The sequence below is a fragment of the Oxyura jamaicensis genome, chromosome 6 (genome assembly GCF_011077185.1).
Source record: "Oxyura jamaicensis isolate SHBP4307 breed ruddy duck chromosome 6, BPBGC_Ojam_1.0, whole genome shotgun sequence".
NCBI lineage: Eukaryota > Metazoa > Chordata > Aves > Anseriformes > Anatidae > Oxyura > Oxyura jamaicensis.
Window position 1 is genome coordinate 9338744 of NC_048898.1, and position 18883 is coordinate 9357626.

An 18883-nucleotide genomic window follows, 5' to 3' on the forward strand; every position below is an offset into this window, starting at 1 on the left:
TTAGACTGTCAGTAATAGGAATAGTAGGGTGGTTTGATAATATTGGATATAACACTGCAGGCCACTGTGTTAAGAGTGGTTGGACACTGAACCAAATAATTGAATGTGAAGAAGAGGCATGCTTTCCTCTTCTGTTGTAATCATGGAAATTTTTCCAAACCATCCCCAACAAAGGACTGTGGTAGCTAAAGTGCTACCTAATTCTTTTTAAAGATGGGTGGGTTGTGGCCACTCTCATTTCTTAGTGACAGGCCTCATTTAGTGGCCACTCTCATTTCTTAGTGACAACAAGTTGGTGGTTCTAGCTTAAACTGAGTTGCTGAATGCATCCAGGGGTTATGCTCTTCTTTTTTGTTTTTCTGTTTTTATTTTGGATTTTTTATTTTGGATGATAGGTTGGATACTTGTATGGGAATGGTTTGTATGACCCCTGGGCTGTATTTTGGTTAGGCTAATGTAAATCCTATTTCTAGCCATCTGGGGCTCTCCAGTTTGTGAAAACATGATGGGATTTTTGTATGCTTCAATACACCGTACTTGAGCTATGGGACCTTGTTTGTGACAGTTTTTCTCACGATGGCAGCAGTTTCTTATTGGCAGGATCTGGGTGACCACCGGGCCGGAGGACACCTGGCCAGTGCTGTTGTGGTCAAGGCTGGCTGTGATAGGGTTAACTGGGTTATTAACTGGAAATGTGTTGGGCTTCTCAATGCTTGCTTTTAGACACTTTCCTGAAAGAAACACAACACACTTGGTGGTGCACTTGTTAATGGTTGTCAGCCAGTTCTGCTTAATGCTGGTAATTTAACGTTGAGAACTAGTTAGAACTAAAGGAGGATTTTTGCCTTGATGCCCAGTTCCTGGAAACTTTTATGTTTATTTTTTTTTATTTTGTGAGAGGGTCAGATTGTCTATATGATAACTGATCTGTGAACAACCTCATCTCTCCTACTCTTTGGTAGGAGTCAGCTCCTTACCAACTACATCTCCTAAGCCAGCCCTCTCTATTTCATCCATTGGGTAGAAGCTCCTCCTCATGTTTGATCATCCCCATGGCACTTTCCTAGCTTTTCTATACCCTCTGTGAATCAAAATGCCCCAAACTGTGCATCCTATTCAACAAATCTGAGCATAGTGGCTTTCCTGTGGTGTGGGGATGCGTCCTCTTCTGTTTCCTATTTCTTTTTGGCGGTTCTTAGTGCTCTTCTGGGATTTGTCAGTAGGGTCATACTGACAAGTGAACTGATGATTTCAAGGCCTGCACAGGTTTCTTTCCAAACCATCCCCATGGTTTCAATATTTTGCACTTATCAGTGCAGATATTGTCATCTGCCTAATATTATGTGTACTTAAGCTGTCAGCTAAGACTTGCATCTTAAGATGTGACTATTCTGAATAATTTTGTCACAACAATATTCTCTGCTCTGTCAGGTAGTTTGTGGCAAGATTGAACCTCAGAAGTCCCATAATACATCTCTGAATGGGATCCTGCTAGTAACTTGCAACAAAATGACATTTACTTCCTATCTTTAGCTAAGAGGGAGATGTGCCTTCTATCCATTGATTTTTATTTTTTAGCTTCTGGGATTGCACCACCTTCTCTTCTGTAACCCATACACAACTGTTTTTCCATCTAGTATGTTGGAAAGCATGACAGGGACAGATCAGCTTTTTCTTTGACTAGCTTCAAAAGCTCTTACAGTGTTGGTATTCAGAAATGAACCATATCATCCATGTAAGAATTGATTAGGTGTGGCTTTTTTATACACAATCTCTCACTCTGTCATGCACATATTTTTTGCAAATGGGTTGTTCTAAGACAAGTCTTGCAGTAACAGGCAATGCCAACTGACAGCTTTCATTCCTGTATGCAATGTGAGCAACATGAGCAAATACAAACATTTAAAATGGACACTTTTGATAGTTTAAATATATATTAATTCCAATCATTGTAAAATAAATGGCTTTTTAATTGTTCAGACTCTATAGTCACAACTGACTCAATGATTGCTCTCACTCATATAGAGCCCAGGGGAATTTAATAGCAGATGTGAAGTTAATTTTTATTCCTAGGACATTTTTAGAAGAGAATCTAAGACCAGACCTCCCTTTAGTTTTTGTTCAGTGTCTGATAAAAATATGAATGCTTCAATAATGGACTGTGAGCTTGTTGATTGTCCTGGTAAGCAGCAGCTGCAAAATATGATGCAGTTTAGTGTGTGACTACACTGAATGTCACACACTAATTCACCTGAATGGGAGCCAAGCTAATATTCCTTATTGGGGTAAAATACCCACTGAAGTGTTTTGGTGGAATTAGGATGGCAGATTCATTGTGGAAATTTGGGAACTCCCATTTTGGGTACATTGAAAATGCATTGTTCACATGGATGAGCTATTTAAACAGATGTAGTGTAATTCTGGATACTCCTTTAATCTTTTAGTAATCCAGACATTACCATATGGACAAACTGCACAGACTGATTCGGGGAGGCCTCACTGGATAAATGAATACCCTACTTCAGTTAATTTGCTGAGCTCTTATGCTGTTCAATCAGGGGGGAAAAAAAAGTGCTTTCCAGCATACAGTTTATTAGCAGTGACATACAAAATGAGACCGATGACAACCAACACAGGCTTAAAGCAACTTGTTTGACAAGCAGCTTGTGGTGGCTTCGGCAGTTATCCATGGGGCTTTCTTTCATTGCTGTAGCCAATGCATGGCATTTCCAATGTGGAACCACCTTGGCATGTACATATCAGAATGCACACGGTTTCTTCTACCATTTTGCTTTCAGCGATGTACCTGCGTTAATTTGGCTTAATGCCATAATGGGTTATTTAGCTTTGTTATCAACCTCTGCTTTCTCAATCTTCTGTCCTGTGAGGAATTGCCATATTCCTCCTCTGTAGTTCTCATTGCCCAGGGCATATACAAAGGCGTCCACCATTGGCACCGTCTTGGCAATAACGGCAGGGATCTGTTGGGAGACGTGATATTTGTTAATGGGGAAATGTACTGGGGAGCCGATGGGCTGATTTCATCCCAGGCTCAGTTTCCATCTGTCAGACAAATACCTCTCTCTGATGGCAGTAGCTTGCTGACCCTGGAGGGATGAGAGGTAAAAGCAATTTTGGTCATTTGAGGCCCCTTAACCCAAATTGAAGGACATTGCCCCAGGAAAGGACAGTCTCTGGGAGAGAGAAGTTAGGTCAGCATCACTTGAAACCAGGAGAGTTCAGCCAGGAGTGAATACCCATGTGTGCTTAGGAGGAATGAAAAGTATGCCATGGACACCTCCTGATGGATACATGGGCTAGTATTGCTAATATGTTTTATGTGGGATTCTAAGTACAGCAATGTGTTTAGTGATCTGAAACCAGGCTGATGAAAAGGTCCATTGTGATATTAGGGAGTCCCAGAGCCAGACTCCGAGTCAATACTTGGAGGAAAAAAAGGGGAGGGCGAGGTGGGAAGGGGGAGGAGTGGGGGTGGGTGGGGAGGGCGGAAGGAAGCACTGTAATCTTAAGAATGGTCAGTTGCAGCTTCCCTTAGGAGAGAAAAGGATTATAAAAAAAAAAAAAAGTCTCTTCAAAACTAACTTCAAAACTAAATACTCGACTCTGGGAAGAACATGAAAAGCTTCTACAGACTATGAAGAAGCATAGGCAACAGTTCAAAAAAGAGTACTTCCTAAAATGTAGCTTGATCAAATCACTAATTATAATGCCAGTTATATCATTGTGCTTAGTTGTTTTGCCTTGAAATGGTAGACTAATAGAAGGCTTTGTGCAAACAATCTACTTGTAACATGTTTTAACAAGTGAAACCATTAGTGTTCAAGTTGGTACTGCTTCCTGGGAATGGAGAGAAGAAAATGAGAAGAATGCCATTTGAATTCCCTTGGGTGGCATAGACATACCATTCGGTATTTTGGTGAAATGAACATCACATTTTCAACTGCTGCATAGAAGCATAAAAGGCAATAGGGACCCCAGCAAATGACCAGCGTCTTCAATGGTAAACCGGTGTTAAACTGAAAAACAAGAGCAACACATTCCTTGGTTTCATAACCATACACTGCAACACGTGCATGGGACATTGCCAGCAGGATACATGGTATGTGGCTGCTTTGCTGTTGGTGTTGGAGGTGTGTGAGTACACGTCCCCTTGTGTCAAGGGCTGTCTGTGCAGCCAGCGCCCAAACCCTGCCCCTGGTGGGGACTGGATGAGGTCAGTCATTCCTGGGCCGAGGTGACAAAGCACCTTATGTTTGCTCAGTCAAATCAGGGTAGTGCTAAGCAGTTATTGCTGCTGGGGGGGGGGAGGCAGTGTGTAAATTTACAGATAAACAGATAAAAAGGAATAATGTTTTGATGACTTCTTAGCGGGTCTTGCAGGCACATAAACACGAAGCCACTGCCACAGTGCACCAGATGGATGGCAGCGTGTCTGTGTCATATTAGGATTTCTGTGCCCTTCATGCTAGGGCCCTACCCATGCTGTTATTGGCCAGCTGTTCCTAAGTATCATACAAATATTGATGAATAGGGAGGTGATATTTTCAGCCTTACATTTTCTGCATCATAACTATTCTGCCTCATAACTAGTCTGTACAACTGCAGCATTATTATAAGAAAAATCACACCATTGCAAAAACTCACCCATAAAAAGGTAATAAACTTATAATAATGAAAACTGTCATTTGTTGGAGAAATAGGTAGAGGGCACGTGTATATCCCAGACAGCTTCAAACCAGTCTGCCTGCCTTTCTCTTTGCTGTTATAACATCCCCGTGGAGAACTGACAGCCCTTACTAAGCGCAGGGGTTGGGCTGTGCCCATCAGCCATGCGTAGCACCCTAGACTGCATCTAAAGAAACAACTCATATAATCACCACATTACATTCCCATAAACCTGCCATGCCAGAGCAGTTCCTTTGTTTCCAGCTCATAAAGATTTCTGAATTTCCTCAGCCAAGTGTAAATGTGGTGCGTTTAGGAAGGCCCTTCTCCCCCCAAAGCGTATCTGTGTTTCCTTCTGCATGGCTTCCTCAGCCATAAGCTAAGAGCCTGTACCAAAGATGGAAATAATGATCCTTTATGAGCAGAGTTTCTCTAGATCGATATTGGTGTGGTATTAGCATGTACTCTGTGTGTTAATTTTGTGAACAGAACGGGGCTGTTGTTGACGGAGGGGAACCCTTGGGGTCACTACTCAGACTGCCTCCTCAAAGGGGGGGGAGGGGTCTTCTGAGCACTGGGGCAGGAGAGATGTGGTTGTGTCCAGCCAAATCTTGAAATCTCTAAGGATGGGGTTTCCTTGAACTTCCTGGGAGGCCCCATGCCCTACTGTGCTACCCTCCCACTCAAAGTACCACTAAGGAGTTAGTTAGCCCAGAAGGAGCTGAGCCAAAGCCTCTGGGAACTAAGCTGTGTTTTTGAGGACCTTCTCCCCTCTGCATGCAGTTCTATTGTAGCAATGCAGTTGCAGGGGTTGAGGAAGCTTTCTTACCTTATGGTGACCAGTTTTCTTGAACTTCTGGTGAATGGACTGATAGGCTGTCAGCATGATGAAGCCCGGGATTATGAAATTGAAAATGGACAGAGCAAAAAGGAATGTGATATAGTTTCTGGAGAGGGTTACAAGGGAAGAAAAAAAATTGTTAATTCCTCCCTAATGCATCTCTATAAATTTGTTGTTTACTTATTTATTTACTTATATTTTTAAAATTGCCAAAACCAATTTTGTAAATGCACTTTAGATTCAGCATTTGCTGAAGGTGTGCCGTGCTGTTGCACGTGGGAAGGACAGTATTGCAGAAAGTCACAGCAAGTGCTTGATTTCCAAACCCAAGCATCCCTCCTCTCAGACATCAGGGCTGGACTGCATAAAAACAGCCATGAAGAGCTGCAAGTCCTAAACCCCCAAAGGTGCAGGTTATAGATGACTATGGAGCAAGGGAGTAGCAAAAACCTGAGTGCCAGCTTCTCCCACAGAAGAAGCTGCCTTTGGCCATCCCTGCGTGCTGCCACATGAGAGGGGGCAGCCTCAGGTTGTGCCTGCCTTGTCCTGGCTTGGTGCTGGGTGGCAGCTGGGCTCTGCTGTGCTGATGAGACCACCCCCTGGGGCCCGGTCCCAGTCCTCACCTGTCCCCTTTGCTGTAGTCCAGGGTGCAGCAGGTCCGGAGGGGCTCGTAGTCATACTCCCCCCACCCCAGCAAGGGCATGATGGACCAGAAGGCAGCAAAGAGCCAGGCGAACACCATCATGGAGATGGCTGTGCTCCACTGCAGCTTGCTTCCTGCGAGAGAGAAAAGGGCTCTGTGTGGCCAGGGTAGAGTCCCAGCCTCTGGGATATTAAATGTACTCTGTTCTAAAAATGCTGTTTGTCGATATATATGTGAATGTACATGCTCAATCTGACAACGGATCCTGTTCTAAAAATACTGCTTGTGAAATTACTTTGCCCTTAAGATCATTGCTTAGCCTGGAACAGGAAATGAGAAGCTCAGCATCAGTATTTTTTTTTTCTAATTTTATAATAAAAACGAACACTTGTGCCCATCTTGTCTAGTTCCATAAAATACCCCTGGGATAGGTCAATGAATGAAATGAAAGATTGGAAGCTTTGGACACAGGAAGTATTTCTTCATGGAGGAGGCAGGCAGGCTTCCCTGCTGCTGCAGGGTGTTTTGTTAGCCATACTGCCTGCATGCAGAAAGGCCTGGATAATTTTGTTATCGAGGCTGACGTCTATCATCGTGCATGGGCTGAATAGCCCATGACGCCAGCTGTACCAGCAAGGAGCACAGTGACTTTGCCCACTACTCCTTTCTAATCAAGTTTCCCATTAGAGAGAAGTAATGATGCAATTTTCACTGAGGCTGGGAAGCATTCTTCTCCTCTGCCCTTGACAGCAGCATCACGCCAGCAGGCCAGGAAGATTCAGACCAGTTCTGACCCTTCTCAGGAAGGTGAGGGCCTGGAGGTGAGGCGGAAGCAGGGGATCAGCTGTGCCACCTGATCGGACGTGGCTGACGTGGGTGAGGAGCAGGAGCGGGCTGCACGTGCTTAAGGCTGGTGATCCCCATAAGGACTGCAAACCCTACAGCAGCTATTTTGGGTTGTACTGTCCTTGCTTATTTTAAGGAAGGATGACAAAGTGGGTGTCTTAGTGAAAATGCCCCTTTATAGGAATGGCAATTCTACCTCTGTCCTTACTCATATAAACGAGTCTTATGACCTACTTATGAACTCCAGAGGTTCTTCAGGGAAAAGAGGGGTTTGAATGACATTAAAGATCAGCTTGGAAAAATTGGTGCAAGTGTTCCAAAATTAGTTCTGGAAAAGAAAGATGTACACGTTGCAGTTTAAATACGAAGGAAAAAAAATATTTTTATTAAATACTTTGTTTTGATATGGTAGTTAGTAAAACTATTGATGTCTTAGTCATTCAAGCAGTTTTTTAAAATTAATTTTGTTGATTAGTAACAATTAATACCTGTCTTTTGATTTCTACATAGAAGATATGCTTTGTCTGTAAAGGCTGGAATTACAGTTTGTAATATTGACATAATGTGATTACAGATCACATCCGTTTAAAAAAGGAACAGCTTCTGATTTAGGGGGCTAGAAATTTGAGTCAAACTTTTGAGAAACTAGTAATTATTCTTAACCTCCCAGTCCAAAGAAGCAATGTAGCATTATGTGGCATTAATTCAGAACTGCATCCTTCTTAGGTGTATATTCAAACAAGCATGTTAGCGTTGTAACTGATCTGAAGTTCCATTTCCATTTGTGTTCTACATAATCGTTCTTGTAGCTTGGCTTTACACAGTTGTAACTTGAAATTCAATCAGGATGCAGCTTATTACATAAGCTGTTGGGTTTGTTTTGTGCTTTATGCATTCTAGCAACTTTCTTAAAGGCATTATCAAGAGCAGCTAAAGTGAAACCTGGGTCTAAAATGTTTCTTTTAAACCAAGTTCATTGCAAATGTAGCTTTATTGTTTTGGGAATACAGTTTTGTAAATGGTAAGCCTTCTTGGTAGTCTTTAAAAACCAACAACACAACATTATTATTTTTCCTCAAGAAGTCCTATAAAATAGTTAATAGCAATTATTTTTCATTGTATCTTGCAGCAGAAACTTTGCTCTCTCTGCACCCCATCCTTTCATTTCGTGGACTATCACAAAGGTCTCAAAAATATGATGGGCCCTGACTGAGGCACTGTAGTGTCTCTGGGCTCTAACCACATGCCAGGACCTTGAGGATCCCTGCTTTTAAGGAAAAGATCTTTGCACTTGACAAAATTTGCCCTCAGCTGCTTGGCCAGTGTTGGTGGTGCACTCAAGGCAGCCTGGGGGTGTCTACACTGCTGGAGCGTGAATGATCCTGCTGCATGCACACATGTGCTGGGTACCTGGTAGAAACTTCACCTTCCCTGCTGTCACCTTGCACAGAGATGCAGGGGAAGCTCTCGCTCCACTGTCTCCTGCCACCTCTGGCATTGGTCATGGTGCCCAGTCTCTGGGTGCCACGTCTTTCCTCTGGCCCCAAGTGCCCCCAGCCAGGGTGCATGTGGGCAACAAGAAAGTTGTGACTTCTCTTTCTGAAATGTCTTTTAAATATTTTCTATCAAGAGGGGCTTTAAAGAAGATTTTCTTTTTTTTTTTTTTTTATGTTTTTAAATACCCATACTCTCGCTGGCTGTGCCCTGTCTTGGTAGCTAAAACTGTGTGGGCATACAATTAAACAACCTCAATATTGTTTTAGTTTTTTGGAGTGAGCTTTGCTTGGGAGCTCGTGAAAAATACTTTCAGAGCAAGTACGGTGAAATTACTGCAGTCAGTTCACATGGCAAAAATGTCCTTCTCTGAGAGGGCCAGCAGCAACAGAGCACGTTGAGAGCAGTCTGGTTGCTCTTGTACAGAGCAGGCCATTGCTTTACTTTAAATGCCTTTTGTGGCCTGATAAAATTTAGCATAATAGGCATGTAGGTCCTAATTCAGTTAAATGTGTATATATGGAGTTCAGCATATGCTTAAAGATATAATTCTTAATTAGGGCTCAGTGCTAGCAGTCTGGTCCCATTAAGTCTAATCGCTCTTGTGCTTTGCCTTTCTCTCCTTGAAAAGCAAGAGGGAAGTTTCTCTTTTCCATGCAGAGAAATATTAACATGGGGTTTTAAATGTCTTCTGTAAGATTGCTTTGAAACAGAAAGTGCTCTTATAAACAATATAGAATTGTTAAAATATTACTAAAACTGTAATGGTAAAAGCTTAAATTTCAGAAAGCGCTAGATAGAGCGTCAAACTTTAATACTTTTGATTATTCTGGCCAGTCTTTAGCGAGGTAATCATGAACTATTTCTCCATCCGTAGTCTGTGGGGACATTTATGAATTTAGATTTTTGGAAGATTTATAAATTGACCAAATATTAAGCTGATTTTCACAGAAAGAGCAAAAAATTCATCTCTGACACAGTGGCTACCTTTCAACTAGATTTCAGACTGATGTTCAAAAGGAATTTCTCAAACAAAAGGTCAACAGGATTTTCTAAGATGGAGGGGAAAAAACTTTTCTTTGTTCTTGCAAATGATTCCATTACAATAGCTGAAATAATTCCAGAACAATCCAGCTTGTGCCAGACTTCAAGCATGGCATGTATCACTTAAAATCAGGGAAATTTCTCAAAGACAAAAATATCTGAAACAATCTTAGAAGGAAAAGATTTATCAGTCATAAATGAGATAGATGTTGGTACCTACTTCATGTGGACTGCAAAAAGCGCCAGGAACTGTTGCTCACAAGTATTCATTTTTTGTAGGAATAAGCAAGCTGCACTGCATAATGGCTTTTTTGTGCATATTATTAGAAAAAGCTCTTTATAATAAAGGGATTTCTTTTTACTATTTTTTTTTTTTTTTTGGCTGTGATTCTCCATGACTATAAAGCTGTCTTGGCAGTTATCTCCTGCTTCAGTGAAAATGCAAGACCTGTATAAACATTGGCATTTTGTCTGGCAAAACTGATGCAGGTGCAAGTCTAGATGAAGAAAGTGTGACAGGGTGGCTGCAGCAAGTGTGACAGAAGGTAACGGCTTGCTCCTAATCCCATATAGCCGACAGCTGCAATTGAAGCAAATGGCAGTTTGCTAATCTTTGAATACTTTATATCACAACCCAGATTTCTCTGGATGTTAAGAATTAGATAAAAGCCTACTGCAATCCTACTTCTTGTAATTGCATGCTGCTGCAAAATCCCTCGTCTGTCTTTTCTATTGCAATATTGAAAAAAGTACTGACTTAAATCACTTCAGTTTTTCCATTTCCTCCTAATTCTAAAATGCAAATGTAAAATTGTCAAGATTTTTTTTTCTTTCCTTTTAAAACTGCAACTGTTTGCAGTGGTAATGAAAGGAAGAAATTGCCTGGGATCCTTCCCACCCCCTCCAACCTGCTGGCTCAGCTGCTGCCCTCTCACCAAACTCTGTGCTGGACTGAAATGGTTTCACTAGAGACGTAACTGAAATTCAAACCCTTCAGACTGTGCTGACTTTCCCCTTTAATTATCTACATTAATTAAAACTTCAGAGATTTTTGTAGTCCTCTACTCCTTGCTGTGAAAGTAGTATCTCATAGTCCTTTAGAATAACATTATTTGCTCGACCAGTAACTTGGAAAAAGAACGGGCCTGCTTTCTGGCTACCTGTCTTATAAAATACAGATGCTCCTGCTCTAGTTCTGAGCTTTGATGTGAAAGAACCAAAATGGGATTACATCTGATTTTGAGCTGTTTTCTCTGTACTGGTTGAATATTCAAATAAGATTTCTTAATATGTTATATATATCTAATATTTTAACTTAATAAATACAAATTTTAAACCAAAGCTACATTTAGGGGATGAAAAGAGAGTTGCCCAGCATTGTTGCCTAGGAGGAGGGAGGACATTTCCAAATGTCTTGAAACTCTAACTTCTCTGTTGTATCTGATGGTCATGCTGTTTTCTTCACGTTGCAGTCAATAACAACCTGGTTTCTGATGAATGAGTGTGTGGTTATCAATAGACCCTACAGTCTGTCACTGACTTCCAAATTAATATACCAAATTGTACCAACTTCCAAATTAAAAAAACTTGGTTAAATTTCTGGACATTGGTGAGCAGATTTATGTTATTAGAATCCAGAATGGCTGAAAAGTTCATTTTTTTTCTCATCATCATAGTAATCTCTCACATTCTCATCAGCTCATTCTTCCTCAGAAATATGGGTTTTTGATAATTGAGTGTCAGGCTGAGGAATGCCACAACAGAGGTTTTCTTGGAAACTCTTAGGACATAACAAAAACATTAGGGATGATGTGAGCAAGTGTGGGAAGAGAAACAGTTCCCAGAATGAAGATAAAAGGTTGATAGCTTTGTTTTTTCCGGAAAAGAGGTTTTGTGTTTTCTGTACAGGCATGCTGCTCACACCAGTGCTAACAAGAGTTTCATGTATGGATCGAGAACATGGTATAGCCTGCAGGCTTGGTATATCAGATCTATGCAATGTGATTTTATCTTTCTCAAAATCAGCGTGTGACAGTTGAAACTGGGAACTGGATGGGTTTACTGGAATAGCCAGAGAACATGAGATTTGAAACCACCTGTTCTTGTTTTGCCTTTTTTGTTCAAATTGTCCAGTAATAGCAGCTATGTTTGGTCTGCAGTAAATAACAATTTGAGCAAAGTGAAGAAGTTTGTGCCCTCAGGATGTGTCTGCCTGTGCTCTTAATGTACTACACTCTTGGCTGGAGGAGCGCGTGACACAAAAGCATTAAAGTCAATGTTGCAGTGAGTAAAATGTCTTCCCAAATACATGCTTATTTTTCAGGCCCGCTCTCTTGTACATTACAAATGCTACTCTTCTAGCTCCAAACATATTTCAGTGTCCAAAGGGTGTTGGTATGGATGTATCTTACAGGCTGCCTTATTTGGGGCCTTTGTCTGGACATGAAAAAAAGCCATTTCCTTGCCTGAGCTGAATTCTTGACAAAAATTGCAGAACAAGAAGTTGGCAACCTCTCTGCCCTCTGTGATTATCAGATAAAACACGTTTTCTGAGAATTCTGGGTGTGTTTTACCACTCACTGCTTTAATCAGGTATGGAGACCATGCCTTAAAGGCTGCATGAATACTAAAGGTGGATGGTATTGAAACACTGCAGCTCAGTAGCTTATTTCCTGGCCAACTTTTACACTTTTATTTAGGAAATATTCTATGAAGTAGTCTAAGCATCTTGTGCATAATCGTAAGAAAAGGAGAACTGCATTTATGTTTCAGCACTGCCAAAGGAGCACAATGGTTTCGGGAATGGTGTGGTCAGGTGGGGTGCTCCAGGCTTCTCTCTCCTCTGGAAAGGGTCAAGCAGTAGCAGAAAATGTGAAAACTGCCAGTTGCAGCTCAGCACCCTAATTCAGCAGAAATTTCCACTCATGTTACATAACAGCACAAACCCAATACTGCCACAGTTGGGAGATAGTTCTGTGACACAAGACAGTGCCTATCTATCTCTGTAAATCCATATACCTGACATTCCTTTAAATCCCTATTTCTCACCTAACTCAAAATTATGTTTTCATAAGTCCACAAAAAAAGGCAAATTTATTTTCCTGTGTCAGCCTCGCTGTGTAACACTAGATTTCCATTAAATCCAGCTAGGGTGTCAGAGCTAGTTAACAACTGAATTGTTAAGATAAACAAAAAACATCCTTCACTAAGAGAAGAAAAACAACATCTTTCTCCAGTTACCAGTACTTAAAAATATCTCTGCCACTTTTATTGAAATTTGCAGATAATTGTTCTTTGCTTAGGAACGGAGTTCCAGTTTCAGGCTCTGCAAGGGGGCCTGGAATGTAGCAAAGCCCCCAAAACAGCTTGTGCCCCAAAGTGCCTGTGTGTTGCTCAGTGGGGCTACTGTGCTCTGTGTGCCCCTTCGTTCCTCTGCAGAAGTGCTTTGCTATGGGCTCTGTTCCAGCTGCTGAATCTGCAGGGGCAGCTCTGTGGCTACACCAAATTTATCAGTGATTAGTAACCTCTGTGTGGGCATGAAGCTGGCTGGTATGCAGCAGGATGTTGGATGGAGGCCCAAGGTGCGTAGATTTTTCTTCAACATGAGGTGTTGGATTTTGTTTAGGATACCCTAATGATTACTTATGGAGAAGGTGGCATGAGGGGCAGGACTTGGATGTGATCTAGAAGAGCAAGTGTCTCCTGAAGGTGGTTGGTTAACGCGCCATGTATGGGAACGGGTCCCTTGGAGAGAGGGTTTATTTGTCTTAGACACTAGAGAGAGCAAATGTAAACATACATCTAAAATCTACAGAAAATAAATATGTGCTTGTTTGGATTTTCTAAAATCAAAACAAGCTGCTATCTAACTTGATATGGGTAAAGATGCTAGGTAAATGATAGCCCTTACTTGTACAGTAGTGATGATACCGGTCCCAGGCAACTGCAGCACTGGAGCTAATACTGGCTAATGCTGTCAAGAAGCCCTGGAATCCATGAATTTGACAGCCGTCAGAGCCGTAGGGCCAGTACCTGTCAACAAACAAGCAGCCTGTTAAGAAAATTACAGAAATGAACAAAAGCATGTTTGGAAATTGCATTAATGGAGAGGGAAAAAATGATAGCACATGCTTTCCAAGTCTGATCAGCTTTGTGAAGGACATTACCGAGGTCAGTTTTAGGTACCTGCCAGTATTTTTCTTTCTGCAGTGCCTGATATACTACCACAGCTATTTTTACTCTGAATGTGAAGAAACTATAACCCTGCATTTATGTGTTGGAAAGCTATTTGTTTTACATTTGAAAGCTACATTTTATTCAGTTATCCGTATCTGCAAAATTTGCCCCCAGGGGGAGTAGCCAATTGGCCAACATGTGAAGGTAAGTGCTCACCGCTCGACACAGAACAAAAGCTCAGAACAATTTAAACCACCCCAGATAGCAAGTCTGAGGCCTCCAAGTATTTTTGCAGACATAGAATGAAAAGAAACACAAGGTGGTCTCACATAGCAGGCATCTGCTGATGTGTACCTTCAATATCCTGGTCACTCACGTCTTTTTTTCTCTCTGCCTTCATCTAACCTGACTCTTATGCTTATAAAGCTGTCTGTGAGTTGGAAATCTTCAGCAAGCTCCTTTTTCATGTATTTATACAACACCAGCATAATTCATTTGGAGATTATCTCTGCAAGTCCCTTTGAAAAGGCAATAGCTGACTTCTTTGTAGGCTGGGAAACTTCTGCTCCCATTTTTTTTAAAAAAAGGGCCTGCAAGGGTTAAAACCAAACTCATTTTGATGTATTGACCTCAGCTTTGCAGCTTCAGTTCAGGAAAGGCATCTTCACTGACTTCAGTGTGACTTAAGTGCCTGAAAGGAGAACGAGCTATACACAAGGTAAACCAGCTTTGAATAAGGCCTCACTGAAGCTTATTGTTGACTTGTTAATTTGCAAAAAATGATTTTATATCCATTAAAAGACAAGTAAATTGTCAGAATTCTTGAAATGTTTTTGTGTTTTCTATTAAAGATACCCCAGAGTTTAAAAATATGCTAGTTACGTGGAATTATTCATCAGCTGGTTTATAGGGTGTATGTTTCTAATACAGTTTGCTTATGATTAGTTTGTTGTAAGTACACACTGAAATGCTTGATATTGGTTCTGCCCTCTAATTAAATGACTGACGTGAGAAAATGTGGAAAATAAAATGTGTCATAACTGAATTGAACTCCCTGCACACAGATCTGCATTTTTGTTTTCCAAAAACTTCTAAAATAAGAGCTGTAATGGGAAAGTTCATTAAAAAAACTGAAAGGCTTGCAGATAAATTTGGGGTCAGTCTGGAGGTTTAGTCATGTAAATGTAAAACTATTGCATTAGTCAACTACTTTCTATTGTAACTACTGGTAAAGCTCTCTGGTTAAATGGTTTCTATAATCAGCCAGTAGTAAAGCCTGCTTTTTGACTTGCCGGGCAGCAATAGAGTTTCATTTTGCTGTTTAGGATTGAGGTAACGAGAAGGCTGGTTATGTGCTGTGCTAAAGACTCATTTGATTAAATTGACTGTCCAGAACTTTAGCTGCAAACTTTTATATGGTTCTTCTGAGCATCCTTTAGGAAAAAAAAATAAAAAATACATACCTTAGGAAACTGGAAAAGGCAGCGATGAATGCATTGATGCAGATCCCGCAGTCAGCCAGTGCAATGCTGAGAACCAGCAGATTGCTGGGTGTTCGGAGCTCTTTGATTTTTCGGAATGAAATAATTGTCAACCCATTCAGACAGAAACCAAGCAGGGCTGAAAAACAGAAGCGTTTGGCATGATTCAACTGGAAACAGAAAATATCTACAATGCTGCTGCTGTTTTCTTTAATGAGAACAGTAATTACTGTGAACACTTATGCACGGGAAATATAGTCTGCATGCAAGTTACGAAGACTTTCAGGAGAGCAGTCACAGGTAACAGCTGAAACCAATGCTTCAAACTGCATCAGGGATGTGGCCGCTCATGTAGAGCAGAAATGGTTTAATTTTATTTGTAATTCTGCATTTTGTCTTAATGGAGAAACCTGATTGCCAGGCTCCATTCAGGGAGCTGCAGAGGCAGCTTCAGGGAGGCCCACAGCCAGCACACACTGCCGGCACACATGTCTGTGGGCCTGTTTATGGGAGAGAAATGGGTCGTGTTTAATATTGGTTGTAACATGCTTTTGTGTTTAAGCATAGAAATCCCTCAGCCATCTTACAGTCAGCCTGTCTCCCTTTGGGCTTCTGCCTAAGGTTAACCTAGACAGAGCTTGAATCACACCAGCTCAATCTTATTACTGCCCTTCGTCAATAGACTATACATGGAAAGGAAAGGAATAATCTAATTATAAAAGCAGTCCCTGATAGATTTTTTAAAAAAAGTAATTTAATGTTAGTTGTCAGAGAGGAGCATTGAAGCAACCCCAGCTATTCACTCAGCACAGAGCTGTGCCACCCTGAACCCCATCCTTCACTGCTCTAAACTCAAGCTTTGTCCTTTGATGTCCTTTTCAAGATGACCTAAATTATTATGGCTCTGATGAGGCTCTGACTCAACATCCAATCTCTAAGTCTCAGTTAGATGACAGGCAGTATGTCTTTTTCTTTGTGGTCTTCTTGGAAGTAGAAATGATGTAGTGCAGAAAAAATCTATATCGCCTAATTCTGTAAAGCACTGATGTTACCTGCGCTCGTTGTCTTAATTCTGTAGTTACATAAGATGGATAATTTTGTATAGTCAGAAATTCTGCTTCTACTTTAATTACGTTAATGGCTGATGGCATAACCATAGTAACAGCTGATGTGTGTCTTTCATTACACAACCGATAACAAAATATTTCCAGGAGAAATATTTGGAGCCATTTGAGGTCAGCTGTTCTCATCCCTTCCCTGCCAGCTTACCTCCCACCTGCAGGGTAAAACTGCTGGCAGCTCTCCCCAGTGCTGTCAAGCCTTTAGGAGAGGTATGTTGTGGCCATATTTAGAGTAAAGCTGAAGAGTTATTACTATATTAATTTTTTCTCTCTTTTCCCCTCTTTTGGAAGTTCCAGGCTTCAGCCCACTCTGCTTTCTTAAAGGCTAGCAGGAGTATACAAATAGAGAGCTTACTAACTTATAGCTTTGAGTTTTAATTTTAAAACAGCCAATGTTTGACACTTTTACAGTTAGTAAAAGTGAATGCAAAGTTTTCCTCTTCCCCAGCACCTTTTTTTTGCAAACTGCACTTACAAGGCTGCAGGAAAAAAAAAAAAAAAAAAAAAAAAAGGAAAAGAGGAGATCTTCATTGCGTTTCTCTCAGAGTCTCTGAGAAGGTGAGTTAATCTTTAATTATCTGGTTTGATCTTCTAAGTCGGATGGCAAAGATAAAGTACTTCTGGCGATCCGCTGGGCATGTTCAGCCTAAAACCCTACAGAAAATATTGAGCAGTCAGACTGCCCCTTGTGCTTAGTAAAATGTGAATGTGCTAGGCTATTCCTAGCTGTAAGTGTAGGTTGCCAGCAGGTACTGTGCTTGGGCTTCAATGGGTGTGGGTCTCCGGCCTCTGGGTGGGCAGGTGAGGGCTGGCAGGGCTGCGGGACCAGCACCAGCCGTTCTCCAGCAGGATCCCAGCTGCGAGCCTCCACCAGCACATGCCAGAGTCCTTGTCCTGCTGCTTCCCACTCCTCAGTAGTGAAGGGCAAGTTCACACTGAGAACTGCCAGGCCCTGCAGATGGCTTGACGGCTGTTGGCCAGGTTTAGCCCTGAGCTCTCTGTTAAGGCAGCAGCTGGCCCCTGGGCCAGGAGTTGAAGCTTTTTCTTCTCTCTCCCTCTCATAAGGAAGAATTTCAGGCACAGCTCTTCCAGGTTTCCTTTGCAGGTAGATGTGATGCTGTGTCCCAGCTGAGCTTGCCTGCCAGGAGAGTGTGAGCATCCTTCCTTCTCCCGTGCTCCACATCCATGGGGTGAGCTGGTGAGCATTTATCCCATTCTGCTAGTGCTTCTTGCTCCTCCTCCTCTGCTGTTCAGCCCCATGATCCCTGCACCCCATCTGGGCAGCACAGGGATACAGGGTTGGGGCCCAGGCCCACACTGGGATGCAGCTCAGAACAGAGGCCAGTGACTGACACCGATGTATTCCCAGCTACAAGCATGTCCTTCCCTAGCTGCAGTCCATACAAATTCCCAATTTTGTTTGTCTTACAACAAAGTGGCACTTATTAAGAAAAGCCTGTGCTGCCTAAATTAAATGAATACTGTCTCCTACCTCAAATTTTATTTCTTAATGCTGTGAAAGCTTTTGAACCTCATGTGCCTGTACTTCTGTTACTTTTACCCAGCAGCCATTAATTTCAGTGCTAGCAGTGCAATTTGGATGTATGCTAACAGTTAACGAGCTATTTGGATCTATCATCTTTGATTATAAAATGGCCATCACAACCACCAAAACAAGCAGCCCGGTTTTGTTGAAGGATCATCAGTCATTTCAACATTCTTCCCTGAGGACCTTCCGTGAGGAAGATGAAATTGCCTTTAAAAGTCGTCAGCAAATTCTCACATCCCAAATTCTTGATAAGAAAACTAAGTAGCAAGTTCTCTCCTGCCACAGGGCAGCTCTGTATGTGGAGCAGATCTTCACTGCCAACAGCTCACAGCCCACCAGAGGAACTGGTGCTGTAGCCACAGTAACCACCAAAGGTCTGGGTCAGCACACCAAAAATGCTGCTGTTTGCTTCAATTCCCCCCCACTGCCGCCACACCAGGCATAATAGAGGCAAAAATCTTTTTTTAGCTGAGGTCCTAAACCAAGCTTACCTTCTACCAGTAGAGCAGTGCCGATGGCAAACACTTCTAGTTCAGTGAAGCCTTCAGGGAGAGGGTATGCAGTGACCATACTTGAGATAAAAATGCCAACAGATTTAACCTCTGCCCTCTGTTATGGCTGTGGGGTTGCCTTTTCCCTGGATCCCTCTTCTTCCACCAGCCCAAGGCTTCTTAAAGGAGTAGCTCACGTGCAGACACATGCTCGTTATTATATAAAAGCTTTGGGGTTTTTACTCCCACCAGTACAATCCCTGCAAGAATGTCATTAATGATGGGACTAGCATCAACCCATACCCCTCCTTCCCCTGCAAATCGTATTTCAGACACCAGCAAAATGAAAGCATTCATTGCAATTACAACAAGTTCTTTGTAGAGACAAGATTAAGAACCCTGTCCAGTTAATTCTGCAACACTGAAAAAGAATTAAAGGTTGTGGAACGAAAGAAACATGTAATATATAATTGGGGAGTGACCTGAAAAACAAAGGGGCACTCATTGAGTT

At 41.8% G+C, this 18883-nt stretch overlaps 1 protein-coding gene across 1 annotated transcript; it reads right to left on the bottom strand.

Annotated features, from left to right (window-relative positions):
• Nucleotides 1-1319: 1319 nt before the first annotated feature.
• Nucleotides 1320-18587, bottom strand: RGR (retinal G protein coupled receptor). Its single transcript, XM_035330773.1, has 7 exons — nucleotides 18373-18587; nucleotides 15194-15350; nucleotides 13465-13586; nucleotides 6151-6304; nucleotides 5516-5633; nucleotides 3924-4037; nucleotides 1320-2981 (listed from the first exon to the last, which is right to left on the bottom strand). Exons 1-7 carry the CDS (start codon nucleotides 18449-18451, stop codon nucleotides 2838-2840), a joined length of 888 nt encoding a protein of 295 aa, XP_035186664.1. The 5' UTR covers nucleotides 18452-18587; the 3' UTR covers nucleotides 1320-2837.
• Between the last annotated feature and the right edge of the window lie 296 nt (nucleotides 18588-18883).

Excerpts from the sequence above, each read along its gene's own strand:
- RGR (XM_035330773.1), bottom strand. The coding sequence starts at position 18,451 with ATGGTCACTGCATACCCTCTCCCTGAAGGCTTCACTGAACTAGAAGTG. Across the intron at positions 5,634-6,150 it reads GACTACAGCAAAGGGGACAG|AAACTATATCACATTCCTTT; the intron begins GTGAGGACTGGG and ends AACCCTCTCCAG. Across the intron at positions 4,038-5,515 it reads AGAAAACTGGTCACCATAAG|TTTAACACCGGTTTACCATT; the intron begins GTAAGAAAGCTT and ends CTTGTTTTTCAG.